General features: G+C 40.1%; 1 protein-coding gene across 1 annotated transcript in view; it reads left to right on the top strand.

The window, feature by feature from the left end:
- Window positions 1-26,246, top strand: part of LOC144603550 (actin nucleation-promoting factor WASL-like) — a 59,637-nt gene extending 33,391 nt beyond the window's left edge. Inside the window, exons 4-11 of the mRNA XM_078416925.1 lie at window positions 1,285-1,381; window positions 1,702-1,731; window positions 8,062-8,227; window positions 10,712-10,754; window positions 11,674-11,827; window positions 19,897-20,435; window positions 21,103-21,205; window positions 24,394-26,246. Of these exons, the coding sequence (XP_078273051.1) occupies window positions 1,285-1,381; window positions 1,702-1,731; window positions 8,062-8,227; window positions 10,712-10,754; window positions 11,674-11,827; window positions 19,897-20,435; window positions 21,103-21,205; window positions 24,394-24,455 (1,194 nt within the window). The 3' untranslated portion in view covers window positions 24,456-26,246. The remainder of the gene's footprint in view (window positions 1-1,284; window positions 1,382-1,701; window positions 1,732-8,061; window positions 8,228-10,711; window positions 10,755-11,673; window positions 11,828-19,896; window positions 20,436-21,102; window positions 21,206-24,393) is intronic.
- Window positions 26,247-26,515: the final 269 nt, after the last annotated feature.

Here is a 26,515-nt window from a genome sequence, read left to right as displayed (position 1 = left end):
TTTATTCCAAGGGGAACCCTGGTATGCTGTTGCTAACGTCACCAAACCAGATGAGTATCCAATCAGTGTTGAAGTAACATGATGGTCAAATTACCAAACTAATCAGAGACTTGGACTGTTCCCCTGGAAACATGTGAGAGTCCACTACGATACCTGAGGAATTAAAATTCAGATACTAAATGTTAATTTTTTTAAAAATGATTTTCATTAGTAATGGTGGCCATGAAATTGCTGCAAAAATCCACCTGCTCCACTAACGTCCTTCTGGTAAATAAGGTAATTCATGGCTCCAGACCCAGTATCATAGCATTTGATTGCCATTTCCATCCAGTAAAGCACTCTGTGTTCAAGTCAATTGGAACAGTTAAATACTGACCACCTGTGAAATTAGACTCCAAAAACTAAGCCAACGAGTTGTTAAAGCAGCATCATTGTTCAAAGTTCCTTACCCAGTCATAAAAGGTTAATCCTAAGGGCAACAAAGTGGTGCAGCTAGTAAAGTTGCTGCCTCAGAGCGCCAGAGACCTGGGTTCTATCCCGATCTCTGGTTCTGTCAGCATGGAGTTTGCACATTCTCCCAGTGACCATGTGGGTTTCCTCCAGATGCTCCATTTTCCCCCTACATCTCAAAGATGTGTAGGTTAATTGGCTACTGTAAAATTGCCCTTGGTATGTAGGAAGTGGTATAACATAGAACTAGAGTGATCGAAGGTCGGCATGGACTTGGTGGGCCAAAGGGCTTGTTTCTACTCTCTCTGAGCTGTGCATTCTTACACCATTTAGATACTGAGCAGTATTTTTCCTCACAAAATGGAAAGTTCATATTTTCCAGTCTTATACTCTGTTCACCGGATCTTTGGGCACTCACTTGATTTATCTAAAACGGACACAAAATGCTGGAGTAACTGAATGGGACAGGCAGCATCTCTGAATCTGTTTGTCATGTCCTGGTTGTGTTGTGTTATCTTTCCAACTTATTTTCTGTTTGATATTATCATCAAACTTAATCTTATCTGCTGCATCTTCGTTCAAGTCATTTATGGAATTTGTTTAAAAACAAATTGTAGCCTCAGCATGCATACTCTGAGATGTACCATTCGATACATCTTTCCAATGAGGAAAAGTTTTATTTGTTTGGAAAAGTTTTATTTGTTTCTATTGTTTCTTGTTAGCCCGCCAATCTTCTGGTCATAATGTTACTGATACTAAACATTACTCATCTTTGGTCCTTCAGTTTGAAGACGTATAGTTTTAAAATATTGATTTTGCAATTGCTTCCTCCAGTCAAGCCAAATTGGACTAAATTTTGCAAGTGAAGAAGAGGCAAGAAGATTTAGATATGCAGTTACTGACATAATTGGAAGACGGCAAAGAAGAACTGGTATGTGTTTGGATTGTATTTTAATAGTAAAGTGCTTTTAAAGATGTCCTTCAGTAGTTTTAATTCAGGGTAGTGACCTATTAATACATTTTGCCACTTTATTTCACACCATGGTCTTCAATAGACTTGGTAAAATGTAGTCGCTGAAAGTGTTCATGTTTTTCTTCTTGTGCCTGTGAAATTAATCTGAACTACAAGCATGTTTTAGAGAGATAACCAAATAATGCTGTGAATGTAATGTACACTCAACTATCTAATTTAAAATAATATTTGATTTATTTACTAATTTCAATATATTTTAATTTTTTTCTGTTCAACAGAGAAGAGACGTGACCCACCGCCTTTAAATGGTATGTGTTTATCCTTGATGTTGATTAGATTAACTACTTTAAGAGAAAACAAAATGACGCAGATGTTGGTAATCTGAACTAAATATAGAAAATGCAACAGAGAGATTAATGGTGCCTCATCGGAACTAAAACACATTGTAGGTGAAAATGAAGGATCTCTGACAGGATGAAACATGGGATTGATGAAATGCCAAATAATGTTGCCAGGCAAAATGAGTCACTTTATAGTTTTCAGTCAACATTTGAGTTGTCACAATAACTCTAATTTTCTTTTACAGAAAAATGTTGGGAAATTTTGTTCCTATTTCTGTAAATTCATTTATTTCTTGTCCTATCATTTTTACTTTTGCCTTGGTTCATTGACAATGTTGTCATTTAATCTCTTTGTCCCTTCAACAATTCCCATTTGCCATTCCATTCAACTAGCATTGTCAACTTTTTACAGTTCTGATGAAAGCTTGTGCATCTGAAATGTTAACTTTGCCTTTTGCCTTGCCTGAAAGTTTCAAACAGCTGTGTTTTGCTTTTGGAGATGAAAAGACAGATGGCGTCCACATTATGTGAAAGTGGAAAATACACTGCACTTGCAGTTGAAAATACTCTGCACTAACTTGCTCAGCCTGTTCTGACACCACCGCCCAATCCTGCAACGTCTACTGGCAATAAGGACAAGAGCAACAGGAATATTGCTGCCTGCGGGTTCCCCTTTAAGTTGAGCACCATTCCAGTTTCAAAGTATAATGCCTGTCCTTCATTGTCACTAGATCTAATTCCTGCAACTCCCTGCCTAAGAGCACTGGGAGTACCTTCACCAGAAGAACTATGAGAATGGCACGCTACATTCTGAAGGGCAGTTAGAAATGGATACTGGAAAATGAGCCTTCTATCTATAACCAACATTATGCAGAAGCAGTCCAGTTAATCTGAATCCCATTGCTCCATCCACAATCATGCAATTTTTGACAGTCACCTTCAATTTATGTTCCCTAGTTCTAGGCCTTTTTTGTCAGAAGGGCCATTTCTTCTCAATCTACACCCACCATAATTTTAAATAGCTTCGGCACAACCCCTCTGTTACAAGGGGAGCAACCCCAGCTTCTCCAATCTACCTCATCCCCAGAATTATTAAAATAAATCTCACTTACATTCTCTAAAGTGTTTACGTGTCCTAAAACATGAGGCCCAGAATAGACAAAATACTCATGAATTGTCATTGAATCAAAATGTATTTTTAAGCATTGATCACGACTTCCTTAAATCTGTACCTTTATTTATACAACTCTAGCTTCTATAGTCTTTTTATTAACTACTTCCTCAACCTGACTTGCTGGTTTCAATGAATTATCCACTTATAACTCAAGACATCTGTTTTTATATCCCTTTTTAGAATTCTTTTCAGTTTATATGGCCTCTTCTACTTTTTCCTATTAAAGTGTATCACCACATTTTTCAACATTAAATTCTATCTGCTACTCACCTGCCCATCCACATGCCTGTCTATCATCTTGCAATCTATCACTATTCACCACTACACTGCGCCTCCAGGTTTTGTTTTGGCTGCAGATTTGGAAATTGTTCCCTGCGCATTTAAGTCATTTGAGATAAAGAGAAAAACTGTGATCTTTGCATGTAGAATGTGGTCCTAATATAGACTATGCAGAATCAAAGGATCATTGCACCTGGATGGAGGCTATTTCATCCATTGGCCTTACCTGGCTCTCTGAACAGTTGAGTCAGTCCTATTCCCTAGAATTCTATTCCTATTCCCTCCATCTGAAGAAGGGTCTCGACCCGAAACATCACCCATTTTTTCTCTCCAGAGATGCTGCCTGTCCTGCTGAGTTACTCCAGCATTTTGTGTCTACCTTTGATTTAAACCAGCATCTGCAGTTCTTTCCTACCTATTCCCTAGCACTTACACCATAACACCCGACTTGTCGCGTTGGATAAATCCTGTCTGTTTTTGAAAATGATGATTAAATATGTTTCAACCACTCTTTGAGGAAGTAAATGCCAGGAGATACATGAAAAAGGTTTTTCTTCATGTAATCCCTGGTTCTTTTGCAAGATACACCAAATATATGGTTCTTGGCTATTCTGCCAATGGAAATAGTTTTTCATGTATTCACTGTCTAGACTTCTAAAAGCTCAAGGGAACTTAGAGCAAATTGAAATATGGGTAGGACTATTTCTGATGAGTGCATTTATGTACAAATGAAGACTGGAGACCCAGAGGTCTGTGTCAGGTATGAAGGTACTGAACTGGGTGATGTTATAGTGGTGGAAATAAGCAGTTTGTGATAGAGCAGATATGAATAAGTTTATTGGTCAAGTATGCATATATATATATATATATATATGTAAATGAAAATCACTTCTCTGTTAAAATCAGCGCCAAAGTTGCAATGTCAGGCTTGACTTTGGACACTTCCAGAATGGGGATGTTGGCCAGGGAGCTGAGTTTGTCACAGGGTCATAAACATTTTTTCTTCAATCTTACATCCATTTATTTCAGTTAATTTGTATTACAAGTCTGTAAGACTGGTGTTTGAGAAAAGGGGGAACCATAATTGTATGGTTCCCCGTTAGAATAGTGATTTTTGCTGAGAACAAGCACACAAATAGAAACATTGAAAAATTACAAAATGAAACAAGGCCATTTAGATCATTGGATAACATGCCAAAAGAAAAAGAGGTATTAAGGCTAATATCAATTGCCACCTCTTTTTCAGTGGGCCTTTGCATTACAGCAGTTCAAGATCATACAAATACATTTAAAATGTGATCTGGCATTTGGCCTCCACCTCTTAGATGCCATCAATCTTTAGATGGATTTTTTTTGCCTGAACTAACCTTTACTTCCACCACTCCCTGGAGTTTTTGACCCCTCTGCTAAAGCGAATGTATCTTCTCTATTCACCCCAAGTAAGGCTTCTCAAGGTTGTATCCCCAAATTAAATGTTACTATTGTAAAGAACACCAAACAGGTAACCTAATTTAAATGTTACCATGTAGAAAGTTTACCATTCCTGGCATCATCTTTTGTGATCCCCTTCACCAATGTAATGTTGGAACCCTTGGTGTAATGTTGGAAACAAAACTAGTGCATTCTGCCTGTGGCCCAACTGGTATTTTGTACACTGGTTGAAAAGTAAAGGAACAAGCCTATTAATCGGCAGTAGGAATGGCAAGGTGGGGTTATCTTTGTGTAGAAAAGAACTGCAGATGCTGGTTTAAATCGAAGGTAGACACAAAATGCTGGAGTAACTCAGCGGGACAGGCAGTATCTCTGGAGAGAAGGAATGGACATTTCGGGTCGAGACCCTTCTTCAGACTGATGTCAGGGGAGTGGGCGGGACAGAGATAGAAAGTAATCAGAAACAGTAAGACTGGTGGGAGAACTGGGAAGGGAGAGGGATGGAGAGGGAAAGCAAGGGCTATTTGAAGTTAGAGAAGTCAATGTTCATACCGCTGGGGTGTAAGCTACCCAAGCGAAATACGTGGTGCTATTCCTCCAATTTGCGCTGGGCCTCACTCTGACAATGGAGGAGGCCAAGGACAGAAAGGACAGAAAGGTCAGATTGGGAATGTGAGGGGGAGTTAAAGTGCTGAGCAACCGGGAGATCAGGTAAGTTAAGGCGGACTGAGTGGAATTGTTCAGCGAAACGATCACCGAGCCTGCGCTTGGTTTCGCCGATGTACAGTAGTTGACACCTGGAACAGCGGATACAATAGATGAGGTTGGAGGAGGTGCAAGTGAACTGCCTCATCTGGAAAAACTGTCAGAATCCTTGGATGGAGTCGAGGGGGGAGATAAAGGGACAGGTGTTGCACCTCCTGCGGTTGCAGGGGAAAGTACCTGGGGAGGGGGTGGTTTGGGTGGGAAGGGACGAGTTGACCAGGGTGTTGCGGAGGGAACGGTCTCTGCGGAAAGCAGAAAGGGGTGGAGATGGGAAGGTGTGGAGATGGGAAGGTGTGGCTAGCAGTGGGATCCAGTTGGAGGTGGCGAAAATGTGGAGCGGAGCTGTGGGGTTATAGATTATAGATAAGGCTCTCACTAGGGTCTCCTCGATATCCCGCAGCTCCGCTCTTGCTCCCCATCCCCCCATTTGTAACAAGGACAGAGTCCCCCTTGTCCTCACCTTCCACTCCATCAGCAGTCGCATACAGCATATAATGCTCCAACATTTTGGCCACCTCCAACGGGACCCCACTACAGGCCACATCTTCCCATCTCCACGCCTTTTGTGTCTACCGAGGGGTTATCTTTGTTGCCCAGAATACATATTGGGTAGATCTTTCATTGTTCTGAAGTCAGCTGGTTTATTCCAGCACGTTCCCTGGCACGGTCTTCCACATAATACCCTGCTCCTATCTTTCATGGCTGATTGTAGGAGGCCGTCTCAATGCTGATGGCCTATCGGGCTTTCAGAATAGCTTTGACAATCACAGTTTAGGATATTTAAAAAGTAAAACTATTGCTGTTTTTTTTTAATGTTATATTTTTAAAATACTGTTTTAGGGCTATCAAAAACCCTTGTTAAGGCATAAAAAATGTCACACCAGGAAAACTGATGTGCTGCAATGCTCAGAACGATATTCTGCACTCTATCTTCCCCTTTGCTCTATCTATGGTACTTGAGTTTGACTTGATTGTTTACCTGATCTGTTCAGGTAGCACGCAAAACAAAGCATTTCACTGTACCTTGGTAATAATACATCTAAACCTAATGTGGAAGATTCAAAACCCATATTTAATGTCTATTTATCTATTCGTGAAAGTACAAATAAGCTCGTTAGATCATTATATAGTTAATAGAGAGAATAGGACAAATATTACTTTTTTTGTAAAAAGCAGCAATAGCTTTGCTTTTAAGGCAATTTTCATGGAACCACTGAATTAATCAAACTACGTAGGATAAACTTGGAAACATCATGAATTAAGTAAATTTATTGTTTGTTTATGAGGAATTTATACCCATTGTCAGTGTAAAACAAACAATGTTATTTGTATTGATTGGCCAAATGCTTAATTCTGGTTTTGGCAGAATACTTTAAGCCTGAAGGTTGTGATCCCAGTGTTTCTGGATTTTATGAGTAACATTTCTGTTAAATATGAGGCTTCTTGCCTATAATGGTGCAAAAGTTACATGTGGACAAATTATTTAGAAGCCAATTCTATTGTGATTCCATATTTTAATTAATTAATGGTGGCAGTTCCTTGATGCTTTAATCCACTGTAAAAGGATTTGGTATCTAGTTTTTCCTACAAAAGCACTTTAAAATTTTGGGGTTACAAGTGTTTCACATTTTACCTTTCCAAGTTATGAACATGTGAACAGAACCATTAACTTATGCCAGAACTCTTTTTGTTCAATTTGTGTATTGAAAAAGAAAACTTGTTAATGATTGGGGAAAATGTATAGTTTAAGTTTATTGCTTTGATTGAGGATGATAGTGAATTATGATGCAACTTCTATCTCGCATGTACAGAAGAACAGATCTAAGCTAAAAGGTATGCTTTTCTATCCATTGTTTTCAATGTCATTTATACACATTTTGACTTCATCTTGCCAGTTGCAAAGAACACTCACTTGAAAGTTGGTTGGTCATACTGGGAAATATTCTTTTGAAGGATCTGTACAGAATTTGAGTCTTTGGTGTATTGGTTACAGAAAGTCCTGAAAAGTAGCTGGGTTGGCACTAATATTTGGCTTGTTTGAACAAAAAGTACATAGTTCTGAATAAAAGATTTTGCCTCTATAGAGTTAATATGTGTAGTTAATTATATCTTAATTATGTGTAGAGAGGTTGGTTATTGATGATCTCCCCTTTTGGCACTATTGTGCACAATTGACTGATACCCTTTTAATACCTATTTCCATAGTCACAGTTCCTAAATATTACCAAATAAAAAAATGATTTTATGTACTGAATATTTGCTCACACATACCCTTCTATTTAGCCAATCATGCATAAACTGGGTAACAGGTTTGGGGAACATCTTTGTTCAATTCATAAGTGTAATCTTGATCTTCTGGTGGCCTGTAACTTTAATTCTTGTCCCACTTGCAATCTTACCTAGATCCTATTTTTGAGAGAATCTCGACATAAGCCTGAGGAGCATTTCATTTTCTAATTAGGGCAGGCTAGCGCATTGTGGTTCAGGTGGCAGATATCAAGTCACTAGAATAGAGAGTGTAAATAAATTACTCAAAAACAAAATAGAATGCCTGAAGAACAATTTAATTAAATTGTCAAAGGACTCTTAGCTAAAGGAGGTAACCAGTAACAAATAAGTGAGTAATTGTTGTCTTGTTTTTTTCTTAGGTCCTTCTCTGCCTATGGCTACAGTTGATATAAAGAATCCAGAAATTACTAATGTTCGATTTAATGCACAAGCTAATAATTTTGTATATGCCAAAGATAAGAAGAAAGTGAAAGGTAAAAAGAAGAGATTGACTAAGGCGGACATTGGCACACCAAGTAACTTCCAGTAAGCGTTCATCATTGTTCAGTACAACAAATGACTATTTTTTAAGTTACTTCTAAATGTTGATCTCATTTTTTTTCAATTATTTTGTATGAATTAATGGTTAATCAGTAAAATCTAACATTTGCTAACTGAAAGTTTCAGATTTATGAAACTAAAAGAGTTTTGTGATTCATGTTTTGCATGTTTCTCCATTCTTAACTCAGATTTTATACTTACAAAATGTTTGCAGCGTATTAAATGCATGTGATCATTTTGATGGTAGCTTTTAAACAAAAAGGTGAAGGTGCATTTCTGAAGTTTAAATTCTTGGTGTGCATAAATTTGAGGGGATGCCTGCACGTTGTTAAGTGCACTGGTGTGAATTGGTTTCTTTTGTATGCCATGTCTGAAGTTTTAACTACTAAATTAATTAAATGTACAAAAATATCTAACTCGCTAGAAAATGTTTCAAATAAAAATTGATTCTTGATTTTTTTCTTTGTGCCTTTCAAATGCAACATTCTGTAACCTTCAGCATTTAAAGTTAGCCGTGTTGTTTCCTTGTTTTTTTCTATTTATGCCATGCTTTTGTGTGCACCAGTTGCATCACTAAACATTGGTGTAAAGTAACAGTATCTTAAACATTAATGTGCTACTTTACATTATTTTTGAGAGAATTTGAAGTTAATGATATAAAATAATATATGATCTATTGAAATGTCTATTTCTTGTTAGTTTATGCAATTGTGACTGCTATTCTCTGCATAATGATATCAAAATTATGGCATTTCCAATATTTTATCTTCTGTTATGTTAAACATGTCGTTGCTAAGGAAATGACAATTCTGTAACCTACGGTTACTTAATCATCTGTGTGAAACTGTCAGTAAAATCACCCTTGTTTTGTTACCTGTATAATTCATTGTCTAAATCATGGCATGGCTTCGCTTCCATAGTGAAAGCCTAGAAAATCTATTAATGAAGAATTTGTTATGTTTTCTATAGCAATATAAGCAAGGTAAATGTAAAATTCTTATTACGTACAAATCTTAATTTTATAAGATCATGGTCACCAATCAAATTTGAAACTTTATTGCACTGAATTTAAGGAAATGTGAATTTATGTTTGGCCGAACTGCTTAAAAGCAAATAATCCTGTTATATTTTAAACTCATTATTACTGAATCAGAATTATTGAAACTACCTGTTTCCATTAGAGCATCTCTATTGGATTTAATTGTCAAGGAGGAAAAAAATATATTTTTTTTTGTCAGAATTGCACACAATACTCCATGTGTCCTGACCAAAGTTTTAGAGAGCTGCAAGATAATTTTCTGACTCTTGTATTCAAAGCCTTGACTGATGAAGGCAAGCATACTACACACCTTCTTTATCACTCTATCTGCTTGTGTTGTCACTTTCACTGACCTATGGATCTGAACACCAAGATTGCACTGGATGTCAATGCTGTTAAGCATCTTGCCATTAACTGTATACTTCCCCCTTGCATTTGACTTCCCAACATGCAACGCCTCACACTTGCTTGGCTTAAATTTCACCTGCCATTTTGTGTATCTGATCTACATCCCACTGTATCCTTTGACAGCCGCCTTCACTGTCTGCAAGTCCCATTATTTTTGGTGACTTGGACGTAAATGTAGATGGATCAGGTCATCTGTAAACTTATTACCTGACCCATCTACATTTACGTCCAAGTTGGATTATATATACCACAAACAGCTGAGGTCCCTGTGGAATTGCACTGTGGACCTGTAGCCAGAATAACACCCTTCCACCAGTACCCTCTGTCTTCTATGGGTAAGCTAGATCTGAATCCAAACTACTAAATCACTGTGGATTCCATGTATCTTAATCTTTGTCAAATGCCTTACTGAAATCCGTTTAGACATCATCCACTGCCATGCCTTTATCAATCATCAAATTTTGGTCAGGACACATTTGGAGTATTGTGTGCAGTTCTGACACAAAAAAACATCAGCTGATCACCTCCTCAAAAAGACTCCATTGTTAATAAGACATGACTTGCTATAGACAAGGTCATGCTGATTGTCCCTAATCATTCCCACTCACCTCCAAATGCGTACAAATTCTATCCCAAAGAATCTTCTTCAATAAGCTTCCCTGTCATCAATATGACTTTCTAAGCAGTCTGCACTTGAGGTTAGGGTATTTGAGCATGCCACAGGAAAGCTAGATTAGATTTTGTGTATTTCCCTGCATTTCATTTGTCTGCAAACAGTAAACAATAACCTTTGGAAAATGCACTGGAGCAACACTATTAACTCTTGTATTCCCTGTCACAACTTTCAAATGATAAAAGGGAAAATGTATCTCCTGATTGCTCATTTGAATTTGGATTACTAGCTATCCCCTAGCCTATATTTGTTTCCATCACATCAATGCCGTTTTTTTTTTAAAAGCATCCTTTAAAAGATAACTTTTTAATTGAAAGTTGGATAATATTTCCATTTGTTTTATTTATAGGCATATAGGACATGTTGGCTGGGACCCAAACACTGGTTTTGATGTAAGTAAAAAGCCTATTTTAATTTTAGTGAAGCATTTTGTGCCTTCTAAAGCAATTATAGAATCGTCCTTTTTTACGCATAATATTGGCCTTTCTGCCATGGTTTGACAATTGCTGTTTCAAAATAGAGTTGAAAAGAAAATGTTGTATGTGATCAATTTTTTTAAGTTGAATTAAATAGCAGGTGATCTACAAGCATTTCCTCTGTTATTTTACGGAAAATTAAGGAATTGATACGGAAATAAAGTCACGTGTGCTGATAGCTCTTAATTATTGCTTGAAACAAAATGCTTCAATGTATCAGTTGTCAGCAAGGAGTTAATATGGCTTGAATTGTAAATTAGATCGAATGAACTCTCCATAATATCATGAATCTGCAAACTGGAACAAGGATGATGTAATTGATCAATACCTATCATAATAAAAAATGTCAACAGTCAGATGTTCCTATTATTTGCTATATGCAGAGTGATCCTGCTTTGCTTTATCAGTTTGAAACTGCAATTAAGATCAAGCCTTACATTTTGATAAAACTTGATGTTATTATGGTGTTATATCGAGTGCTGGTTACAGACCGATCTAGGGTGCAGTTCTTGCATTGAATACTAACATAGTTGAGGAATGCAAGCTCAACGTGGTAAAGGATGAGTTTAGGGCTGAGTGGCATTGCCAGATTGGAATATCTCGTACGACAGACAAAACACTACATTTCCTGTCTAAGAATTGGATAAGGAGTTCCACACCTATTAACTGAGTGCAATGATTCTTTGTCATGTGTAGTTGACCAGATCTTTCTTTCTTCACAAAACAAGTGTTTAGACATTGCCTTAATTGGGACATGAAGTTTATTTTACTTCCTATACAGTTTCTGTTGAATCAATTTTAACTAATGCTTAAATATTTATGATTTTACTTGCAGCTGAATAACCTGGATCCTGAATTAAAACATCTGTTTGACATGTGTGGTATTTCTGAGTCGCAACTGAAGGACAAAGAAACATCAAAAATTATATATGATTTTATAGAGAAAAAGGGAGGAGTTGAGGCTGTGAAAAATGAACTGCGTAGACAGGGTAAGTTAATTTCCATATTTATCTGTGCCCGCAGGTCCAATATTTTACTTGGCCTTGAAATTAATCAGCAAAGTTGAAATCCAAAATAGTGGTTTACTCTTTGAATTGAACTTTTATTTCTTGCAGTGAGATCTTTGATTTAGATTTTCAATGATACAGTGACCCATATGTTTTTTTGGGCCAAAATAATCAAGCATCCTCTTCCAATTCATCTTTAAAGCAAAACACTATGGGGATTATATGATCCCCTCTCACTTACGCATTGAGCAAAGGAAATTGCTTTTCCTATTCCCTTTTTAAACTATTTGTTAGGAATGTGGCCAGTTTAAAATACCTCTGGAAATAATCCTAAAATTTATATTTGCTTCGAATAACAAGGTTTCCATCCGTGCATTTTAACACCTTAATGTCCATTTATAGTATATTGAAATCAACACCGTCATTTGCTTTTGTAAATTTATTTTTTGTAAATTTATTATTTTTCCCTTTGCATTAGTACTCTGCTTATTTTTGTCATCTTTCTACATTTCTACCTGCTTTTAATCCCCATTTTATCTGCAGTCTATTATTTTTGCCATGTCATTTGTATTCTGGTTCAGCTGGTAACTGTTAACTAACAGTTAACTAACTTTATCACCCAGTTACTTTGAGCCAGATTCCATCTTGCCTCAGTGGACTCTTTTTTTTACATTCTAGCAAACTGCCTTTATGTTTTAACTTTATAAATTGCCGAGTTTAATTATGTTTATATTTAATTATGATTTATATTTGTCATGTGTTTTCCTGTGACAGCATTAGTTATTTGTCTTTTCCTTTTCCCTTGTCAGAGTACAACTATACCGATGTAAGAAGCTCTATTGCCTATAGTCCCAAATTTGTACTCGTGCACCTTTTAAACCCAGTCAATATTAACCCCATTATAAATCTGGAATGTTACAATGAAATAGAACAGTTGTCCTTTTGTCAGTGCCATTATTTTTCTCCAAATGAAAAAACTTAATTTAATGTTTTCCTATTGGTTCCTTGCTTTTTAAGGTACCTTCTTTTTAAACTACTATCTGATTCAGATTGTGACAAAATATTCTTTGTTTTCTATGTAGGATTAGAGTCAAAATTAAAAGCATCCAATGAGGATAGGAATTGCACTAACATCACCCTTTGTTCACTACTATTTTTAAATATATATATATATATAATTACTGTTTACTACTGGATGGCTAATAATAAATATACTTCTAACAATTTTGAAGTACACATCTGGTCTAATGAGAAAAGCCAGCTATCCTTGTACCTTCATCTTAAAGAATATCTGTTTCAGCTCTGTTATGATATCTTTCTCATAAGTGTCCAAATTTTGAACAGTATTTTGTATCATCCCAGTGAGGAGCAGTCCTATATAGGTTGGGTAATTATAGATTTAACATTGTGTTTGACCTACTCTCTTTTGATGAAGGTTTTTTTTTCCTATTTGGAGCAATATGTGCTTTTTAAAAAAAATTCTAGGTGCTTTTTAAAAATCTCAATATTTGATTTTGTCTCCTTGTACACCTTCCATTTTAAAGATCAATGTATGTGCATCGCTGGAGTTTTTGCCACCTCCTTTGTTAGAGAATGCTTCATTTCACTTTTACTGCAAATACTTGCATTTTTATAAGCTGGACTTCATCAACACACTTACCTCCATCTCTAGTTGTATCGTTGCATGGACATTTGATGTCATTGACCAATTCTGTGCTCATGCCCATATCCAATTCATAAACTGAAAACGATCTATCCCAGTGCAGATCTTTGAACATGCATTAAGGCACCTTGTGTTAATTCACCAAATTAATCTTGTACAGTTATTAGCTTTGTTCATTTTCTTTGGCAAGAGTATCATATGCCACTCTCTCCCCCTTTGGCATAATATCAATTTCAGAGATGTCATCAAAAACGATGCTACCTTTTTCTGGAATACATCTTCAGTCCTATCAGCATTGTTATTGTTCCTTAAATATTTACCACTCATTAATTGCTTTTATCACAAAATAAATTGTATCGTTTGCCATTAATTTTGTAGGTTCACCGCGGTGGTATGGTAGGTAATTGACCAAAGCATGAGCTTGCATGCAGTTTCCTTTCAAAAACTTTGCATAGATCAAGCATAATAGTATTTGAAAGGAATGCACTAACAATTGCAGTTGGTTTTAAAGATTCCTGCTTCTCAAACTCAGGATTACTCAAACTAGGTCTCTGGCGCTGTAAGGCAGCCACTGTGCCGCCATTGTTTTTATTAACGTGGCCGGCCATCTTGACAATATAGAAAATAACCAGGCAAATGAGTAATCTTTTCCATTGTGTCATTTACTAAGTAAACAAGGTCCAATTAAAGGTAACTATATGTTTACTGTTCTTGTACTTTTTTTTGTCTGATTTCCTCCATTAAAAGTATGGCAGAGTAAATTTCTTACATACTAATTCGTCAACTTTTGTTTACATTCCCTCATTACATAAAAACACATGTACCGTTTTAACAGTTGGAATGAAATGTAGGATTTTTTTTCTGACTAAAATGAATCTTTTGGGAATGATTTGTGTAATTGTTACACACTTTAAAATAGCGGTGCAATTGACATCCATTACCTACACTTGCATTCCTAAATAAGTATCCTTTCTTGGAAAAATATGCAACAAAAGAATAGGGCTGCTGTGCAGATCCTGAGCCCATGCACAGCAGGTACAGGTACAGCAGGTACAGGCATAGCAGGGCCCATGCACAGCAGGTACAGGTACAGCAGGTACAGGCATAGCAGGGCCCATGCACAGCAGGTACAGGCACAGCAGGGCCCATGCACAGCAGGAACAGGCACAGCAGCGCCCGTGCACAGCAGGGCCCATGTACAGCAGGTACAGGCACAGCAGGTACAGGCACAGCAGGTACGTGCACAGCAGGGCCCGTGCACAGCAGATACAGGCACAGCAGGGCCCATGCACAGCAGGTCAGGCACAGCAGGTACAGGCACAGCAGGGCCCATGCACAGCAGGGCCCATGCACAGCAGGGCCCATGCACAGCAGGGCCCATGCACAGCAGGCACAGGCACAGCAGGGCCCATGCACAGCAGGGCCCATGCACAGCAGGGCCCATGCACAGCAGGGCCCATGCACAGCAGGGCCCATGCACAGCAGGGCCCATGCACAGCAGGGCCCATGCACAGCAGGGCCCATGCACAGCAGGGCCCATGCACAGCAGGGCCCATGCACAGCAGGCACAGCAGGGCCCATGCACAGCAGGTACAGGCATAGCAGGGCCCATGCACAGCAGGTACAGGCACAGCAGGCACAGGCACAGCAGGCACAGCAGGCACAGGCACAGCAGGCACAGCAGGCACAGCAGGCACAGGCACAGCAGGGCCCATGCACAGCAGGGCCCATGCACAGCAGGGCCCATGCACAGCAGGGCCCATGCACAGCAGGTACAGGCATAGCAGGGCCCATGCACAGCAGGGCCCAGGCACAGCAGGTACAGGCACAGCAGGTACAGGCACAGGCACAGGCACAGCAGAGCCCATGCACAGCAGAGCCCATGCACAGCAGGTACAGGCACAACAGGGCCCATGCACAGCAGGTACAGGCACAGCAGATACAGGCACAGCAGATACAGGCATAGCAGGGCCCATGCACAGCAGGTACAGGCACAGCAGGGCCCAGGCGGCACAGGCACAGGCGGTACACGCACAGCAGGGCCCATGCACAGCAGGTACAGGCACAGCAGGGCCCGTGCACAGCAGGTACAGGCACAGCAGGGCCCGTGCACAGCAGGTACAGGCACAGCAGGGCCCGTGCACAGCAGGTACAGGCACAGCAGGGCCCATGCACAGCAGGTACAGGCACAGCAGGGCCCATGCACAGCAGGTACAGGTACAGCAGGGCCCATGCACAGCAGGTACAGGCACAGGCACAGCAGGGCCCATGCACAGCAGGTACAGGCACAACAGGGCCCATGCACAGCAGGTACAGGCACAGCAGATACAGGCATAGCAGGGCCCATGCACAGCAGGTACAGGCACAGCAGATACAGGCATAGCAGGGCCCATGCACAGCAGGTACAGGCACAGGCACAGGCACAGCAGGGCCCATGCACAGCAGGGACAGGCACAGCAGGGCCCATGCACAGCAGGTACAGGCACAGCAGGCACCATGCACAGCAGGTACAGGCACAGCAGGGCCCGTGCACAGCAGGGCCCATGCACAGCAGGTACAGGCACAGCAGGTACAGGCACAGCAGGGCCCATGCACAGCAGGTACAGGCACAGCAGGGCCCTTGCACAGCAGGTACAGGCACATGACAAGAACCATTTTAGTTATCTGAAACCAAATTTAAATTCTCATGATGCGCAAGATGTGCTAAACTTTCAAGTCACATCATATTTGATTTGAGGAGTATTTTCCAATGCAAATTGCCTTGGCACATTGATTCACATTGTTGATTGGCAGAGAGGCACTTTGCATTTCAATCAGTTTATAAACTTGTTAGTTGTCATGCCATTTAAACTTTACCTTTAAATTCAGGATTCATGCTTTGTGGAGATGGTAAACATAGCTGTGAATTCTCTTCATGGTAGTTGTGAATTAATAAGAGTTAAAAATAAAACTGCATGGTGTGCTGTATCTCTAAATCTTATTCTGCTGTGAAGTTGGTAATAACCTCAGAAATTCTCTGCCACAGTGGAAGCCAAATCACTGGAGGGATTTAAGAGAGAGTTAGATAGAGGTCGAGGGGCTAGTGGAATCAAGGGATATGGGGAGAAGGCAGGCACGGAGTATTGACTGGGGACAATCAGCCATGATCACAATGAATGGCGGTGCTCGCTCAAAGGGCCGAATGGCCTCCTCCTGCACTTATTTTCTATGTTTCTAAAATCCCAAAGCATGTTGTCCTTTGCAAATTTTGGATCCTAGCTATAAGAGTTCTTGTATTATTTCAACATTCATTTTAATTTTTGTAATAATCATGGCGGCCAGGCAAAATTTTGCAGATAAAAGAGAAAAGTGCAGGAAAACTGGAATTTAAAAACTGATAAAAACAAGTTTTGAGATGCGGAGAAAGAAGGCAAGTGGGATCAGGAAGGACTGTGGTTGAAAGGTTGGAGAAATTAAATGACAGAATGGGCGATTGTGTCACAGTAGAAGCACTATTGCACTGAGGACAGCAAAATCATTACTTGATGTGTCTGTAAGACTAATGTGCTTTGGCCAAATGATGAGGAGCCCTTCCTTGCATTAAACTTCATTAAGACGCAGGCCACAGACCAAAAGGCCAGAGAAAGTGGAGAATGAAACAAATAAGTGACTTAAAGCATAGAATCACACTTGTGAAGATTATGTACGTTGTTCACAGGAACCACATTAGCTTTCTAGAAGCAGGACTCCCTCAGGGTGAGTGGTCTGTCTGTTTAACAGGGCTCTAGCAATATTTTAGCAGCATTCGAGAATAAAGAGATTCCTCTGTGAATATCACAGACTTGATGGTTCACCTTTAGTTTGTATAGGTGTGTAATTCAGGTGTCCTTGAAGTGCTGGGGTGCTTTTTTTCTTGTTCCATAGCACCTGAAGTAACTGCCAGTTTGGCGATCAGTGGGCTCCATTCTTCGAAGACTTCTGGTGTAGCATCTGTTCCTGGAGCTTTTTAATATGATAACTGACATTGACTTCTGAATTTCTGCCAGGTCTGAGGTACAATAGTAATGTTGGCTGGAGGTTATTGCATGTGATCTATTGCTTCACAAATTGTAGATGGCCTATTTAGGACAGAGTTTAATTGCTTAGACTATCCCTCTATGATCTGTTTCTTTTCGGTGATGAGTGTGAGTCCACCTGCACTTAGTAGAACCAGCAACAGCTGAAAACCAAGTACAGATTTTAGAGTAGCTTAGAATCTTTTAGTTTTCCTGATTGGCACATAGCTGGGAGTAGAGAAGTCTGAATGGCACTCTTTTATCCAGCATGACACGTAGGACTGAAGAGCCCACCTGTTCTATAAACCTCTATAATGATGGGAAGGTGTGGACATAGAACATAGAAAAATGCAGTACAGGAACAGGCCCTTCGGCCCACATTATCTAGGCCGAGCGTAACGCCAAGATAAACTAATCTCATCCATCAACACATGGTTCATACTCCAGGGTGCTGGTGGGATGCTGGATCACAGTGCTCCCTCCACTCACTGATAAGGAAAAGTGGGGAGATGTTTCTGGTGGTGATGTCAGAGATTACAGAGTAATCCATTGAGCGTGGAGTGAAAGGTGAAAATGTTTTAACACTAGCAATATATATTGAAAACATTCAAGCAATATTAAATTGGTTTTAAACATTGTTCATTTTGAGATTGAATTGAATAAATTTTATTAGCCAAGTTTGTATACTTACAAGGAATTTGCCTTGGTGCTTTGTTCACAAGTAACAACACTATATACAGTAGACAATTAAAAATAAAACATTATAATTTAAACATGTGAAGTATGAAATGAAATACCAGAGCAAAAGGAGGCTATAGACTTTTGGCTGTTGAGTAGAGCTACTGCTCGTGGAAAAAAGCTGTTTTTATGTCTGGCTGTGGTGGCTTTGACAGTCCGGAGTCGCCGTCCAGAGGGAAGTGCTTCAAAGCGTTTGTGGCCAGGGTGAGAGGGGTCGGAGATGATCTTACCCACACGCTTCCTGGCCCTTGCAGTGTACAGTTCGTCGATGGGGGAAGGTTGCAGCCAACAACCTTCTCGGCTAATCGAACGATGCGCTGCAGCCTCCGGATGTCATGCTTGGTGGCTGAGCCAGACCATGATGGAGAAGGCGAGGACAGACTCTATGATGGCAGTATAAAACTGGACCATCATTGCCTGTGGCAGATTGTGTTTTCTCAGCTGCTGCAGGAAGTACATCCTCTGTTGGGCCTTTTTGACTGTGGAGTCGATGATGGCCTCCCATTTAAAGTCCCTGGAGATGATGGTTCCAGGGAACTTAAATAACTCCACAGATGTGACTGTGGTGTTGTTGATGTTGAGTGAGGGGAGGGAGAGCTTGCTTAAAGTGTACAATTAATTCCACTGTCTTAAGAGCATTGAGCTCCAGTTTGTTGAGATGGCACCAGGACGCCAGTTGTGTCACTTCCCGTCAGTAGGCAGATTCCTCCCCATCCTGGATCAGTCCAATCAGAGTTGTGTCGTCCGCAAACTTGAGAAGCTTGACAGAAGAGTCTGTGGAAGTGCAGGCGTTGGTGTAGCGAGAGTAAAGGAGAGGGGAGAGTACGCTGCCTTGCGGTGCTCCTATGCTGAGGGGCAGCGGGTCCGAGATGTGCTTTCCCAGCCTCACTTGCTGCTTCCTGTCTGTCAGGAAGTTGATGACCCACTGACAGAGGGGTTCAGGCACAGTCAACTGGGAGAGTTTGGAGTGTAATAGCTCTGGCGCAATGGTGTTGAATGCAGAGCTAAAATCCACAAACAAAATCTTTACATAGGTCCTCTGGCGGTCTAGGTGCTGGAGGATGAAGTGCAGGCCTAGGTTGACTGCGTCATTCACTGATCTATTGGCCCTGTATGCAAACAGCAGGGGGCTTGTAATATTTTTCAGGTGGGTCAGCACAGGTCTTTCCAGGGTCTTCATGATTTCAGAGGTCAGTGTGACAGGCATGTAGTCATTAAAACCAGTAATCCTTGGCTTTTTGGGTACAGGAACAATAGTGGAGACTTTGAAGCAGGCAGGGACAGTGCAGGTTTACAGGGACTGGTTGAAAATGTCTGTGTGGACTGGTGCCAGTTGTTCGGCACAGAGCTTGAGGGTAGGGGGGAAACATTGTCCGGTCCTGGAGATTTCCGGCTTTTCTGTCTCCTGAATAGCTTCTCCACCTCCTCAATTTCTATTGTTAGTGATGGAGAAGTGGCCAGACTGATGTTGGGCAGCAAGGAGGGGGTGGGTAGTGGACGAGGGCCCAGTCAGTGCAGAATGGAGTCAGGCCACAGCTTTCTTTGTTACCCTGCTGGTAACTGCTCGTGTGATGGTTGAATTCATAGAGTACAACATTTTTCTTTGTTTCTTTCAGCTCCACCGCCACCTCCACCTTCCAGAGGAGGACCACCACCACCCCCTCCTCCACACAGTTCAGGACCACCGCCTCCACCTCCAGTTCGTGGCAGAGGAGCGCCACCACCTCCACCCCCCTCAAGAGCCCCGTCAGTAGCTCCATCTGCAGCTCCGCCACCTCCACCTCCACCTCCTTCAAGGCCAGGAGCAGGAGCACCGCCACCGCCGCCACCACCTCCCAGTAGATTATATCCACCACCTCCCCCAGTTCCGTCAGGTCCCCCACCACCGCCCCCACCTCCACACCCTGCACCTGGGGGCCCAGGAGGTGCTTGTCCACCCCCACCCCCTCCACCTCCACCTCCACCACCTGGCCCCCCTCCGCTCCCTGCAATGGCAGAGGGTGATCTTCCTTCCACCGGAGGCACATCTGCTCTTCTGAATCAAATCAGAGAAGGCACTCAGTTAAAGAAAGTTGAGCAAAGCAATCGACCTGTGTCTAGCACGGGCAGGGATGCACTGTTAGACCAAATACGGCACGGTATACAACTCAAAACTGTAAGTAAATATTCTTTGCGATCAATTGAAATTGTGACTGCATTATTATTTGGCAAGTACACATGTAAAATACTAAATATTTGTAAAGCATTGTAAATGGAACATAAACAGCTGAAATATTTTGCAGCAGTGTTTGGCTTGTTCATTGTTAAATGGCTGAATGAGGTTTGAGGGTCTGTTCTATAAAACATTGGTGTAGGTTAGGGTGGACAAGGTGTCGGGTTATGAGGAGAAGGCAGGAGAATGGGGTTAGGAGGGAGAGATAGATCAGCCATGAATGAATGGCGGAGTAGACTTGATGGGCTGAATTGCCTAGTTCTGCTCCTGTCACTTGCGACCTTTTGACATTTGTATGCTCATTTGAATCTTAAAGGCCCCACATTTTTCCTTTGCAATATAACTTGGGTGTGTTTTGATAATGTTGTAAAATTAATAATCACACGCCCTCTATGATTGATAAATAAGATAAAAATAGGAAATTTCCCCCCAAAAAATCAGTCATTACTCGCATAGATGGTATTTAGGTCAAAGATTTACTCAATTCACAATTACTGCTGGGACTTTCAACTGCAGGTCATTGCAGTGTGCATAGTTGCTGTTTAAACAAAAGTGCTAGTTTATTTTGTGGATTACTTTTCAGCAAATGATGCATCAATTCCTTTTGTAGGTAAATGACCAGGATTCTTCTTCTCCTTCAACGCCTACAGCAGGGATTGTAGGAGCATTGATGGAGGTGATGCAGAAAAGGAGTAAAGCCATTCACTCTTCAGGTAGGGTTTTTAAAATAGCCAGGATCATCATCTCCATAAATCCCACAAATAAAGGCTGCCTTTTAAATATTAATATTAAAAATAAATACTCACTCGACAAGGTGGCGATTACTGTTTCTGTGCTTTAAAATTGTTTTTGTCAAAGTCTAATATCATCATATCATCATATCATATATATACAGCGCGGAAACAGGCCTTTTCGGCCCACCAAGTCCGCGCCGCCCAGCGATCCCCGCACACTAACACTATTAACACTATCCTACACACTAGGGACAATTTTTACATTTACCCAGCCAATTTACCTACATACCTGTACGTCTTTGGAGTGTGGGAGGAAACCGAAGATCTCGGAGAAAACCCACGCAGGTCACGGGGAGAACGTACAAACTCCTTACAGTACAGCACCCGTAGTCAGGATCGAACCTGAGTCTCCGGCGCTGCATTCGCTGTAAAGCAGCAACTCTACCGCTGCGCTACCGTGCCGCAGATATAATCTTTCAGATTATAAAGTTTCACAAATGTTAGTGATACAAAAGTTAGCGGTTTTGCAGATAGTGAAGATGGTTGTGAAAGATTGCAGCAGCATCTGGATCGATTGGTCAGGTGGGCAGGGAAATGGTTGATGGAATATAATACACAGAAGTGTGAGGTGTTGCATTTTGGGATGTCGAACAAGGGCAGGACCTACACAGTAAATGGTAGGCCTCTGGGTAGTGTAGAGCAGAGGGATTTAGGAGTACAGGTGCACGGCTCCTTGAAGGTCGATTCGCAGATGGATAAGGTGGTCAAAAAGGCTTTTGGCATTTTGGCCTTCATCAGTCAGAGTTTTGAGTATAGAAGTTGGGAGGTCATGTTGCAGTTGTATAAGACATTGGTGAGACTGCATGTAGAATATTGTGTTCATTTCTGGGCACCATATTATAGGAAAGATATTGTCAAGCTTGAAATAATTCAGAAAAGATTTACAAGGATGTTGCCAGGACTAGAGGGTGTGAGCTATAGGGAGAGGTTGAGTAAGCTGGGTCTCTATTACATGGAGCACGAGAGGATGAGGGGGGATCCTATAGAGGTGTACAAAATGAGAGGAATAGATCGGGTAGATGCCCATTGTCTCTTGTCCAGAATCAAGGACCAGAGGACATAGGTTCAAGGTGAAGGGGAAAATATTTAATAGGAATCGGAGGGGTAACTTTTTCATACAAAGGGTGGTGGGTGTATGGAACAAGCTGCCAGAGGAGGCTGTTGAGGCTGGGACTATCCCATTGTTTAAGAGACAGTTTACCGACAGGTACATGGATAGGACAGGTTTGGAGGGATATGGCAGGCAAGTGGGACTAATGTAGCTGGGATATTTTTGGCCGGTGTGACCAAGTTGGGCCGAAGGGTCTGTTTCCACACTGTATCACTCTATGACTCTAAATATCTGGCTAATTCCTGAATCATGGAGCAATATTTTGCAGCAGCATGCTGAGGTATTCCGCCTAATCTGTAAACTTGCAAAAAATACTGTTATTGCAAGTGTCTGGCTTTGCATGTAATGCTGTCGATCATCCATTCATAAAGTGTCCCTTATGCACACCAAACCTGGTAAAACAAATTTTGACAATGGACCTACCTTTTATTTAGACTAAGAATACAACCTTGCCCATCTATTTGTATTCCATGAATCAGCCTTAATTAAAATCCCTCTAAGTGAAAGGCCATGCAATTTCATATTACATTTATGATCAGGTCATGAGGTTCTGAAATAAAACACAAAACGCTGGAAACACTTTGCAGGTCAGTCAGCATCTGTAGAAAGAGCTGCAGTAACAGACCTGCAGCTTCGGGTTGAAGACCTTTAATCAGAGCTACGAAAGTGAGAAAACAAGTTGGTTTAAAGTTGCAGAAAGGGTAGGGTAGGGATGAAGAGGACGAAAAGAATATATGTGGTAGAGTGAGGCCCAAGTGGTGTCAATGGTCAAAAGATCAAGCCGTGGAGTTCAGTGGATGACTGTTTTTGCCTGTAATAAGATTAAGGTGGTGACACCTTGCTCCTTACTGAAGTCTTTCTGCTGAAATGTATCATCAAAAGATGACATAAGCAGTACGTCCTTTATCACTAAATCATCTATTTTTATCTTTCCTTGCTCTGTTTCTTTCTCCTTCAAACCATGAACACTTGTTGCAGCATCACCTTCCTTTAAAAGTCCTTGTTCTCCATAGTTCTATCCTTGCAGGATCTACTTTTTGACCTGTGGGCTCTGCCCAAAGACATTCTCCTACCCACCCAGGTTGTCAATCTCAATCTGAATTTTTGCCATTGAATTAATTCAGTGGCCTCATATCTTTAAACATTTCCCTTCATAAATTTTTCCAGGACAATTTATACAATCATTCTCTCCACTATACCATTAATCATGGCTTCTCTACTTCAATGTCAGTTTTGGCCACATATATGCTTTTCTTTTGGGTCTATTGTCTATTTTGGTATCCTGAGAAGAAAGTAAAAACTCTTTCTATTTGTCATAAACTTACAAATGTCACCTCATCCAGATTTGGAGTCCAACCAGGATGTTATCAATCGTAAACAAATATCTAACCAGTTTCTGATCCTGTATTTGCTGTAGCAGAAAACATTTTAACTGCAATAATGTTACCCACCTCAACCCTTCTTTGAATAAACCCCACATCTGTGTCTTGATCACCTCCAATTATGCGATTATTTATTTTGCATTTCTGCTATTCATGGATTTGTGATCATCTTAATTCTGTTCCGTCACATACCATTATTCCTCGTAATTGAATCATTTTGGAAGACTGGAAACCAATAATTAAATCCTTGTCCTTTTCATGGCTTCACCGCACCCTTTCTTGCTTCAATTCCACCCTCTCCTCACTTTCTGTAGACTCCACCGTTTGGACCTTTCCCCCTGGACATTGATAGACATGCTTTCAGCTCTGGATACAAGTTCGACCCCTCCATGCTTCCAATCCCATCTTCTTTAATCATCTTTGACCACGTTCTGGTCACTGCCCAATTATTCCACCTCTGTCTTAATGGTTGTTCTTAATATAGGGAGAAAGCAGCTTGAGTTTTACCTCTGTTTAAACTGATGCATAAATAAAATAAGTTTAGCTGAGGAGGTAAAGTGAAATATCTTAATGTGTTGTCATGTTATTCATTAATTGCAATATTCTGATTTCAGATGAAGATGAGGATGAAGATGAAGAGGAAGATTTTGATGATGATGATGAATGGGAAGATTAGGTTTTTTTTTTTCCAGCAAGACTATAAATCCTTGCTGTGTTTCTGATTTCCTGTAAAATTGTCCTGTAAATGTTTTGCAGAATTTGCTGTATATTTTTGTTGCCTTTTGCTCTTTTTCATAATCTGTGCAATACCTCATATAATAATTCACTTGATAAAGTATTGTGGGTAAAGTTGCACCCTATGCAAGAAAGGTGTTGGGACAAATGAGGAGCTACACATATGTGTTCATTCCAGCAACAAAAGAAATTGGGTGATGGAATAGAGTTTGAATTGAACTTTAATTATGCTTGTTAAAAGCCAGAGTAGTAACACTATTTTTTCAAATCCTGCATTTTCTGTACCTAAGAAGAAACACTTATTAAAACCACATAGCACTATGAACTTTTTAGATATTTCTCTTCTGTTCGGACTCTTCAATGCTTTGTTGCCGAAACTGACAGAACTTTGCATCCTGAAGTAATTCACTACAAGAATGCACTGTGTATGGGCAACTCATTTGTGTTTTGCTATACAATAATAACTTATCTCGAAGGATACAATACAAAGATGTAACCAGCGTATCTGTGATGAATGTCTTATACTATTTTCAGCAATACAGTTCTGCCAACTTTTCAGTTGAAATCCCCTTGCTGAAACATTGGGTAAAAGTTTATACTCTCAACTGCTTCCATGTTTGGAAATTAGGTTATGTTTCAAATAGGAATCTGAGCTCTCTTATGAAAACACTAAACGCAATTGTGGGAAGAAGATTTATCCCTTAAGGTGCTAAGTAAAAGCATTTCTTCTAATCATACACTGCATATTTAGCAGCATAAGGGTTAATGGAAAATAGTCTAATGTTCAGTTTTCTGATGAAGAAGGCTGTGATTAGGAATTTGTTTAATATTCATAAAGGGCTGTGCTTAATACTTGTTAAACTGAAAATTTGGGAATATTTGGAAGTGAACTCATGTAATGATGAATGTTGATATCAATATCTTTACATTATAGACCTTTTGACGACCTTGCTTCAGAATCAAAGAGTAAACTCTTAATGCAGATTACAATTATGGAATGGAACTTTTAATTGAAAAGTATACTTAAAATAAATATTTTAAATTACCACAATCTATATGTCAAGTCTGTTGAGGTTTATTACAAGGGTGAAGGTTAAGGATCACTGATGCTGTGTTGTTGCTGGCTTTTATCCAGCTGTTCACTTAGATTATTTTCACCCTCAACTGTGAAATTCTTTTAGCTTGCTGCTCTGTCACCTCCACTTTTCCTTGGATAATGTGTGCAATGGATTTACTTGCTGTCTTCATTTCTGCAACTGTTGACAAGTATTTGATGTGCAATTTCTGGCCATTTTTTGTACATATCTAAAGCATTGTGGATGCGTTCTCTTCAATTCTGGAAACCAAATCAATTTCTATTTTAGATGACTCTTTATTTTGTCAACTCTATCTAAGCATAACATTCAGAAACTCTAATCTTTTGTTATTTTGCTTTTATTTGTGCCTCGCTTTCTTAAAATAGAACTGAGATTGAGACATTCATAAAGCCTTAAATAACATCCAAGCTTTGAAAATGTTACAGCATATTTAAACTGTTCTGTATTAAAATATATCTAATTCTACCAAAGAGAATTTATTGCTTAATGAGCGTGCCTAAGGTTTCATGGCACAGTATATTTGCCTATGCTATTGACGACTGTAATTATTATTTTCAGGTCAGCTGTATCATTTGTGGCTTGTTCAATCGTATGCCATGTGGCTGTAACCTGACTTAATTTGCAGCCAAACAAATTAACGAGGGCAAAAGTTCTGATTTTCATATTATGAAATGCATGTTTTGAGTGCTCGTCTCATTAGCATCCTTTTAACAGCTTAAAATATTTTGACAATGCTATCTATAGACTAAAACTTTTGTTTGTTTGTTCCAGAACTACAGCCAAAACGGTACATGGTAGCGCGACAATTTTAGGCCCACCTTACTCACCGTCGTTCTTTTGGTGCTAATGGAAGAAGTTTCATTGAAATCAGTGTTATATTTTTTAAGTTATTCACATTTTAAAG

Source organism: Rhinoraja longicauda, chromosome 20 (genome assembly GCF_053455715.1).
Source record: "Rhinoraja longicauda isolate Sanriku21f chromosome 20, sRhiLon1.1, whole genome shotgun sequence".
In the NCBI taxonomy this organism is placed as follows: Eukaryota; Metazoa; Chordata; class Chondrichthyes; order Rajiformes; family Arhynchobatidae; genus Rhinoraja; species Rhinoraja longicauda.
Note: the sequence above shows the minus strand (reverse complement) of the source record. Positions and strands in the feature narration are given on the sequence as shown.